This window comes from Bombus vancouverensis, chromosome 10 (assembly GCF_051014615.1).
Source record: "Bombus vancouverensis nearcticus chromosome 10, iyBomVanc1_principal, whole genome shotgun sequence".
Taxonomy (NCBI): Eukaryota; Metazoa; Arthropoda; class Insecta; order Hymenoptera; family Apidae; genus Bombus; species Bombus vancouverensis.
Window position 1 is genome coordinate 161,394 of NC_134920.1, and position 10,649 is coordinate 172,042.

Here is a 10,649-nt window from a genome sequence, read left to right on the forward strand (position 1 = left end):
TTTTGTGTAGATCGTTTGACTTTCCGTATCTGCTTGTATCTCCGTCATCCTTCCCACCACGCCACTTTGGAAGCTGCTCAGCGAAACTAAGGTGCGACGAGTCCATTCAGTCGTCTTCTTTTCTATCGATAACATGGATCACGTTGCGTCAGGTTTGTAACCTATTCTAACCTATTAGCGGCGTCACTTCTTCATTACTGTCATTACTATATTTTTTACTATCGTTTATATCTCGTTATTAATATCGTTTAATCAATCCACGTTTATTTAACGATTTGTCGAACATTCAGATAATGAAATTAGGTGGTTTTCTGAAATTTTTTGTTTGTATCTCTCTTTAATCGTCTATTTACAAAATGATACTGTTACTGGTAGCTTGTATCGTAAGCTTTCGTAATAAAATCGTTATTGATCGTTTGATCGTATTTTCATGTAATTATTTTATACATTTCTAGTTTGTTTTTGTGCAGGTTATCGATCGATGGCAGGGATAATATAGAAGTAACAGGAATATTAATATATGGACGCAACGACGATCAACGATCAGTCTGATGAATTTTCATGGAAATCTGGTAACGTTTAATTTATTTTAACTAAGACAGCTGTGTATGAACGGTTCTATTGCCTTTTTATTCGAGCATGGGTAACATTTGATATACAATTTATGTCTACTTTAAAATATACTTGATACATATTTCATAATAGATCGTTTCGTAATTATTTGGAATATTAAAATGAAAGTAAATACGATTAAACAAATCACTTTTTTTCATTCAAATATATGAAATCATTCTCTTATTTCAAACGAACTTGTAACAAATTATTTTATTGTTTCAATGTAATTCATAATGTAGAATCCTTGATAATTTAACGATAGCTTCGTGTAGACAGTTTGAAACATAGAAATCTTAACAATAATAGCTTTAACTATATCGATAGGTATTGTAACACACTAGGTATTGGTATATCGAATTCAAATTATTTTTCTATATTACGTGAATTTGCTATAGTTTCCGTCATATATTGCAACTTTGTAACTTGTGTCTTTTTCATAGAGGTGGCGCGCAAATAGACTGAAATACTTCAAAGCAAGACTTCGCGCGCGTTTCTCTAGCATTCTTTAAGCATTCTTTTAGTTGTGAACTTTTGAATTCTTGGAAATATTTTCGGATATTTATAACACGCGACCGTTGTGTGTTAACTATGTTTCGTGTTCTAATAACGAACATTCGTGGTATGATTCTCGCAAATGAAATGATCGATTCCCTATTTCGGTTAGGACAATAGAGGTGGTTATATGAAGTATTACACTGAGATAACGGTTTACAATTCGCACTTTATTCCAACAATTTTGTAGAGAAGATAGTTGAGCTGGTGCGTATAGATAAGTGAAGTAGGTGACTGATCTAAGGGTGGAAACCCGGTCAAGAGATGTCGACTGTTCTAAAGATGGAAAATCAGTAAAGTTCGGTGACGATGCTATTGTCACGTAAAATAACAAAATAAAAAAGGAATTTGAGGTAAAAAATAAAAAAAAGAAAACTTTATTTTTTTTCTAACATCAATACACTTTACAATCTACTTCCGAACTCTAGGCGTGACTTTCTAAGACTGACCCTTACGATTTTACTTTCAATCGGATTCGATTACTTTCTTTTGTCATCCCTCAACATCCCTACCGTCCATGCATTTGCTAGGCGTCCGCGATCGTTGCCACGTGCTCTTTCTTCTAGAACCTTCGGTGGAAGGACCGTTGGGATGTTGATGGTTCATTAGGCACTTCAGCGATATACATTGTTGCCGAGTGCCGCCACATCTTTATCTCTATCTCTATCGTCAGTCCGTCGGATTTGAAGTATGCCGGTCGTGACACTATGGCGGAGGAAGGCTAGCGATGGGTGTGTCTAGCGCACGGGACCATCGGATTTGTAGATGACAGTTTTGACTAGGAAAGTGAGGGCAATAGTCATTGCTTCTGATTGGATGAGAAAAAGGTTGGTGGGCAAGGAAATGTTCTAACCGCCCCGGAGAGAAAGTTGCTAGCCGGAGACACCGAACGTGAGAAAAACCAACTTTCCCGTATCATTCCGTAGTAGACAATAAATTTAAGGAACACTTGAAATAAAAGAACTATGAAAATGCCAAGATTTATGGTGGGTCCTGAAGACTATTGAGGGTACGCAGTAACGATGCGTAGACAACTGGCTGTCATGTTGCCCGCGGATTGGGGCCTGGTTTGTGTACAGAGTCACCGGACGTAACATTATGTATTAACGATATAAACGATATCTTATGTTTTGTTGTAGACATATCACAGCTTCAACTTTTCCGTCTTCTTTGGGAATGTTCTAACAGTGGCTCAGAAGCCAAGAACGTAAGTATCTTTACATATCGTACTTTAATTATGTCTATTCTGTATATTTTGTATATTTTGTATATTTTGTATATTTTGTATATTTTGTATATTTTGTATACTTTGTATATTTTGCTTTGAACGCTATTAATTAAGGAATACAATTTGATTAAAAACTTGGGAGGTTAGGATCTTCTCGGGTTATTCTTCTATTAAAATAAAAATAGTGTTAGTTAAAGCCTTAATATCGAAGTGTAAAACAAATAACTAACATATTTCAGAAATTATTCTAGATTTTAAACTTTCATATCAGAGTTTCAGTTTTTGTACCTATCGAAGTTTATTAGCATTTCAATCTTTATTATTAGCAAAGTTACAAATTCAATAAACTTGCATTTTTCATTATCTCCAGCTTTCCAAATAATCAGCAGTCATTCATCGTGTTTTGTTCTGCTGGGATAGCACGGCAGTTCGATGGCGTAACGCTTCTGTTCCTCTGTTCCTCCTAACGGTGAGTCGCATGCATTTCTGTTCCTCCGGTCACTCAATCGTGTGATAGGATGGAAAGATGCGAATCGGCGTGGGGTTGTATTACGTAGAACTTTTTGCGAGCATAATGACCGCGGATATTTTTTAAACTCGTGAGTAGTAACATTTTTCTCAAATCTTTATTTATTAGTTCAGGATAGGTCTTCTCGCACATCGCGATTATAATAATTAGTTTTTTAATAGTTAGTTGAAACATGTACATTTGAGAATATACTCGTGGTACTTATAAATATGTATATTAATATTCGGTAGAAATAGACAAGTATCGACACGAATATACCTGTGTCACATAAATATGTCGGAGATGAAAGAACACCGGAGCCTTTGGAATTTTGGATAATCCCGCAACATTGTAACCTAGAGTCTACTATAGCTGTAACTGAACAATTGTAGTTATTCAATCCGATTGTAATTGTTCGAGATTGGTGATAGTGAGCTTGGGCTCGAGGCGACAGTCAGTTGCCGAACGTAGCCGCGGTCACGGGATGAACGCTTTGCCTAACAAAGGTATGGAGTAATTCTATAGCTCTCCTTAAAAGAAATATTCGTGGCGACACGCGACGGTAAACATTCCAACGGTTTCTGTCCCGTGGCTCGTCACACGCAGACCCTATTCTTCGAGTAAGATGATTGCCAGATGTCGATGCGTCTCCGCAGTACATGTTCGGCTAGCTCGAGGGCCCGTTATAAATCTTAAGGTATAGTTAACTAAAGTCCTTCAAACAGACAAACAGTCTTTGTCCCAACTACGGGAAGATAGGGGAGACATATTTTTCAACGAGCGGCGTCTCCCACTAGCAACTTTCCTTCGAGAGCGGCTAGCATTTTTTTCTAACCACCGATATGGAGATTGACCAATTATCAGCAACGCCAATTTCCCTTACTTGATAAACGAAGGTTATCCTCGACGAATCCTCATGTCCTTAGACACACCCCATTATGGTTTTCCTCTGTGGCATCATCGGGACGGAAACTCATTCTTTCTTGCGATCTCATCGACGAAAAGAGTAACGCCTTACGGCCAGTGAATATTAGGCGTTTTATTAACAAAGAGTCCGACTTAGAGTTTGTGAGCGCGTACATTATTCATCCCGTTCACTTCCGGTCCCGCAGAACCATCGATCGACCTTCGCGCGGAAACATAAACGCGCTTCGTACTCGTATCTTTTGTTTGTAACTCGGCGATCATGCAACACGATATAATGCACCGAGCAAGGGAAAACAAAAATTATTATACGAAATTCCGTTCTTTGTCCGTTACAGAACGTGGATGCGCGTGATACTCTGGATGCGTCAATACCGTTAATTACGTATGTCCAGGCAACACGTTGCTACGTCTTTCAACAGATGCAAATTTATAATACGCTGATTTCTCGTGAAAAACGCTATCGCTTAAACGTTACCTCCAATTCGTCGTTAATTCGTTCCAAATCGCTTAATCTTAATACCTACTAAAAACTACCATGGTTACTTTGTAAATCGAGTATTGTAAATCACAGTGACCAAATATTTATCCAAGATGCGAAGAAATTTGCGATATCGTTCAAACACACACACGCACACACACACACAAAAACGTATAATATATCTTTATACGAGATTATTTATTAATCAGATACGAAAGGAGAAAAAAACATTGTTTCGGTTTTGTCATTTTCTACGGAAGATATTATCTTTAAATACAGTTTCAGAAAATATAGTTTTCGGACTGTGGCGGATAGGACGGACCGAATCGTACGATAAAAAGAAAATAACTTTCCTAACTACGCGTATATGCTAAATTTCATATTACCGATAAATTTCGTATTACCTTATTTCTTTTGCAATTACCGTTCAGTCCTTGAACATATTCCAGAAATACTCATGATACAAGTCTTTTCTTTCCTTCGTAACGTAATATGCATCATATACCGTAAGAACTATTCGCTAAATGAAGCGAGAAAGCGAGAAAGCGACAAGAAACATTGTAAAACATACTACGACCGACTATTTTTCTATTTAATTTTCTAGCTAATTTTCTAGCTAATTTTCTATGCTTTTTATTAATTAATTAATAAATTTTCGCTCGCGCGTTGAATTTCGCATAAAGCTATGCGACTCGGGGGAAAATTTCATTTTATTTCTATATAAATTACCAATTTTATACATAATTTTGTTCGCATAAAATTTAATTCTATTTTCGTTACGTTACGTTACGTTACGTAAAGTTAGATTATACACTTGAAATCTCAAGTATACGATCTTGTATATATTTTTCATACTACTAACTTGTGACTCGTAAAGTTTTTAAAAACATCTGTTCGACGAACGGACGACATTGCTTCGTACAGCGGTAACTACTAGTCGGTAGGATATCGTGGAAGAGTGGAAATTTTGGTGTAACCAACGAGCGGGAGAACGGGAAGAATTAAACCGTAGGAAAATGAAGCGTCACGCGGCTATATCGGCCTCTTCTCGGATGTTCGCAAAGGCCACGACGATGGTAGTTACAACTATGGCTGCGACGCCGACGGTAAGGTCAAGGCCCTCTGCAACCGCCCTACCCAACTCCCATGCAGCTTCGTGGTCACGTGACGCGACTCAAGGTCTTTTCTCCCTACTTTAACCACGCCATCCACCACGATGCACCAGGATTGCACTTTTTTTCGTATATTTGGACGAACGCAGTCTCATAACGTTTTACCTTTATCGAGAACTTGAGAAAACGTTCTCGTTCCTGTCACTCTCTCTCTCTCTCTCTCTCTCTCTCTCTCTCTCTCTCTATTTTCCAGCCTATTTTCCAAGTTCTCCGTTTCGCTTCTATCCGCAGACTTCGAAACTTGTTCTTTGTCCCAACACTCTACATACAATGTTCATATATTTTTCTTCTAATATAAATTTTTCTTTTATTAGCGAAGCGAATATAGCGATATAGAAGAATATAGCGAAGACTTTGTATAATAAAACGCAACGAACCAACGAGAACGGGTATATATTTTATCAGATATATCATACGTATTACGCATATTATCGATATGGTATCGGATATCGTATAGTTTCGATTCGTAAATATCGATATATATATATCAAGATATAAGAATGGCAGTTAATTAGTCAAGTGGTTAAAACACGTCGTTTTTTTACCTTAGTCCGATTATCTGCGTACATGTTTTAATTTGGCGACGAAGAATTATTATTCTCTCACGGAATGGACAATTTTTCATTCGGATGTGTCTTTTCGGGGGTATTTTGGGTCGCTAAAGCCGTAAACGAGGATCGCTGTTCACGGAAATGGACGGTTATGAAAATTCGGCCTTACGAACGTTTGGCGGAAAAAGATGCCAACTGCAGAACCGCCAACACCGTGATCATACAGAGAGGTAAACGGTAAGCAGCAGAAGGAGCGACGATACAGTCAACGCCACCGTTTCACATGCCAATTTTGCCGCTTAGCGTTCGCCGCTCAGCGTCCGCCGCTCAGAGAGCGGCATGATCGCGTCCTTAGCCAGCCGCCTCGTTCTAATCGAATATTTTATACGGTAAAAGCGGTATAATATTATTAACAGTACTACTATTTCACTTGCAGATTGATTTTCCGTACGCAATTATTTATAAATCCTTGATACAAGTTATCGTTACGTTGCACAGTATCGCACAATTTACCATTCTACTGGAAAAATGATCCTTGAAAAATGTTTCGTATAGTTACGCATTCTTCAAAAACCATCCGTATATGTACATGTATTTTATGTGTACAGTGTACAGTGTACAGTGTATAGACATACAAACGATGCAAATTTTCCTATATGATAATTAACAAAAGGAAATAAAATTATTTTTGTATACTTGTTATTATTATTTTTATATATAACTATATACTTCGATATACCATAAAATCCTTGAATTTTGAATTTAACGTTATTTATAACTGGACGATAGTAAGTAAACGATAGTAAAAGCTTTAGTAAAAAAAAGTAACTTTAATACGTTCAAGTGGAACGAATAACGTTGCTGAATCGTCCTATAGCGTAATTACGACGTTCATATTTCATCTACGGTTGTAAATATACAAAGATTCGTTATCGATCGAGTGTATCGATTATCAGTATTCCACAGGTACCTACTCCGTTCTCTTTATGCGAATTATAAACGTGTATTAAAAAGTACGTTAGTTTCTCGAACTCTGCCGATTCACTTGTCCATTTGGTAATAGAATAAAGCTTTGGAAAAAAAGTAAGCTTCTGGCTATACTTTCTGTCGCTAATTTGAAAAATTCATCGGTGTTTTTATATCCGAGAATCGATTTTCGATTACAGGGCAAACAAAATTTTGCCCCTAATCGGCACGATTATGTAATCGTATGTCGCACGATCGACAAGGGTCTGTATGATTCGCGATGAACGAATAGAAACGATAATAAAAGGGAATAAATCGATAATACAAAAGAGAATTTCTTTTCATACAACGCTTCGTTCGCCATAAAATCGAATTTGAAAATATAAAAAGTGGAAATTGGGAAAAGTTAGGAAATCGCATAATTACGGTATTTTCGATTTGCTTATCGATCGATGTTAGGTTCATGCCTAGATAAAAGATACGAGGATGGCAGGTGACGCGGAAGAGGGATCGATGACCTTAAGAGTACACGACGCCGGCTCTATTTCGAGCGGGTCGTACATATGTATATACCGTAGGCCCCGATTAAGATTCAGAATGACCATGAAAGAAGCAAGTACGACGAGCCACGTTTGTTTTCCTATTACATTAGTCTTGTCAATGCTGATAATACGCGGGCCAAGTAAGACGTTATCGTTGAGCACATCCACCGTTCGTTCCACGTCCAGACTTTTCGTTAGAGATTATCGTTAACGTTTCGCGTCGTTTTAACGTTACGCTGCAGAATGATTTTCATAACTTACAGAATGACGCAAAGACAGTGTCGGACTAAAGCTTCCGCAGGCCTCCTTCGTAGAAACATTCTTTAAATGGTCTTTGAAATATAAACAAAAATGTTTAGTTTAGTTTTCCCTCAAATGTATCTTTTTAAAGGGTAAATTTAAAAAAAAGGTAAAGAAAAAAGGGTTACAACCTCCTCCCGTACCTCTTCTCTTAATCGACGCTGGCGCGAACAAAAGTTAATTTACGTTCGAGCGACTGAAACGCGTCTTCTTTCGTAAATGCTACGTTACTTATTATTAACATTTGCAACAAATGCAACTTATTATTAACATTGATTCTCTTATAATCGTTAAAAACTATCGGATTAATTGGTTGGGTCCAAGAGACAAATTTTAATTACCAAAAAAAACGCCATGTTTCGCGGAAATGCGTATCGGCGACGTAATATCTCCCTCTCTAAACGGACATCAAAGAAGGATATACGTGCGCAACGAGTTACGAAGTGCATAAATCAGACAAACTGTCAAACTCAAATTTATATAAAACGAACGAATGCGTTCGTCCCGTGAACAAAAATGAATACAAAAATGAATAAAAAAATTAATACAAAAATTACGTACACAGAACGCATATAACTTTTTTCACATATTTTTTTCTGCCATGTCAAAGTAAAAAGAATTGACGTATTCGAAACGTACGCTTCTTTAAGCAAATGTCGGTACAAACGGTATCGCACAATGCAATCCTTTGTAATCCTATGTAATCCTTTTTCTAATTCACCTACGTATTTTTCTGTTACGTCAAAATAACAAAATATCGGCGTATCTAAATTAAAGTTACTTTATCAGATTGTATGGTAAAGTTACCGAGAGACTTACTACGAGAGAATCGCTAGACTCGGTTGCTAGGAAACAACATTTTATAAATTTATAGCCTAGTCGATATTTGAGTCGATAGTTTAGTGAGAAACTAACATTTATATTTAAAATTATAGCAGACGTTTTAACAATCGAATTATTTAATAATGAATACGATAGAAGAATTAAATACGATAGAAGAAACACTTTTACTCAACTTAGAAAGTACACGCTAAAGCTGCGAGCAAGGAGAAACATGCGAGCGAGTCGAAAAATTTCATACGATCGATTGTCTTGCTGCTTCTACCGAACGATAACGTGCGATAATTGCACGTTTACAAAGACTGTACGTTACACAATGAGCATACTAAGGTATTTCATAGAAGCTTTCCTTGCAATCGCGTTCCACGTAAGTACAAAAAGTACTAGATTCGACGTGGAATCTCTCTGCCCCCTCTCTGTGCTTCACTTGCAAGGTAGGCGCGGGTTTTCCTTTCACCCGGGCCAGTCAGCTCGAGTAGGCCTAACTGCATATACATACGTACACGCTTAATATCTCGTTGAACGCGCATACGTTCCTACGTAACAACTTCACAGGAATATTTTCCATGGCTGCGCGCTTATGAACGCGCCTTCTAACCTTAATCGCATATACCTTTTTCTCGTTTTCTCGTTTTCTCGTTTTCTCGTTTCTTCTTTTTCCTCTTTTCTCTTATTTTACCCATTCTCAGCATTCTCCGATTTCTCCTTTTACTTACGGACGACGATTAATCGAAATCGAAATCGAAATCGAAATACCAAACAAATTTCAAAATACTTGCTACAATCAAGATTTTTATAATTAATATATTATCGGCGTTGTACAGCGCTAAAGATAAAACTGTTATCCGCGATCGAGCCAAAATGTAACATATTCGATAGGATTTATCTTTCACAGCTAAAGATCATTTTAAGAAAAATTATAATCAACGTGAATTTCAAATACGTTGCTTTCGCGATCGATCTTGTATTACGATATATTCTACGATAGTTGATCGGCGAGCGATCGAAAGCGGTGGAAAAACATAAAAACGTTCTAGATAAGACGACCAAGATTACATAAAAATACGAACAATGCCCATTTTTCATTTGCTGGATACGACACTTATACGAGGTTATATGTACATGCATGCCGATCGAGGATACTCAGCGGTCTGGTCTGAGTGTCAATTAAAATTATTATAGCCGGTCGAGAAGCATTTTTCAGCAGCATCGGGAAACCGGTTCGCTTTGGCATCGGCTGCAATAGCCAGCTACCGTCGTCTCGTGTAAGTACAGTACCGCATTTTGTTTTCGCCTGGCTCAACGAGATCGCGTCCAATTGGTTTCGCGCTTCGGCAAAATTCACACCGCCGATGCCGATAGAAAACGATCGGTAGCGGCGCCTAATAGCTTAGTTAGATCGCCTTCCCATGATTCCCATTATATACAGATAGCGTAACATTCGCAGCCTCTACCCTATTGTTGTATGATTTATTTAAAAGGAAAATCCGATGTATATATAAAATATATATAGGGTGTGGCAAGACGCGAGTTACAACTGGACAAAAAAGTTATTTCATATAGAAATAAGTAAATGTAAATCATAATATTTCGATTCGCAATTTTCTTTTCCAGGTTATATCACGCGTCCTGTAAAATCCTGTCAAATGCTGTCAAATACTGTCAGGTGCTGTCAAATGCTGTCAAATGCTGTCAAATGCTGTCAAATGCAGTCAGATGCTGTAAAATGCTGTCAAATGCTGTCAAATGCTGTCAAATGCTGTCAAATGCTGTCAAATGTTGGCAAATCCTGTCAAATGTTGTCAAATGTTGTCAAATGTTGGCAAATCCTGTCAAATGTTGTCAAATGCTGTCAAATGCTGTCAAATGCTGTGAAATGATGTCAAATGCTGTCAAATGTTGTCAAATGTTGTCAAATGCTGTCAAATGTTGGCAAATCCTGTCAAATGTTGTCAAATGCTGTCAAATGC

At 37.4% G+C, this 10,649-nt stretch overlaps 1 protein-coding gene across 6 annotated transcripts in view; it reads left to right on the forward strand.

Moving 5' to 3' along the window:
* Positions 1-10,404, forward strand: part of LOC117166492 (uncharacterized) — a 32,681-nt gene extending 22,277 nt beyond the window's left edge. The window contains exons 4-8 of one of the 6 annotated variants that reach the window (XR_013059307.1): positions 11-152; positions 471-572; positions 1,841-2,374; positions 2,766-2,864; positions 10,294-10,402. Coding sequence is in view for 3 of the 6 variants with exons in the window: in XM_076621988.1 (XP_076478103.1) it covers positions 11-152; positions 2,307-2,374; positions 2,766-2,862 (307 nt within the window). In the remaining 3 variants the exon portion in view is untranslated. Of the gene's footprint in view, positions 1-10; positions 153-470; positions 2,375-2,765; positions 2,865-10,293 lie in introns of all 6 variants that reach the window. The other 5 variants (XM_076621989.1, XM_076621990.1, XR_013059306.1 and 2 more) reach the window with 5 other exon arrangements.
* The last annotated feature ends 245 nt before the right edge of the window (positions 10,405-10,649 follow it).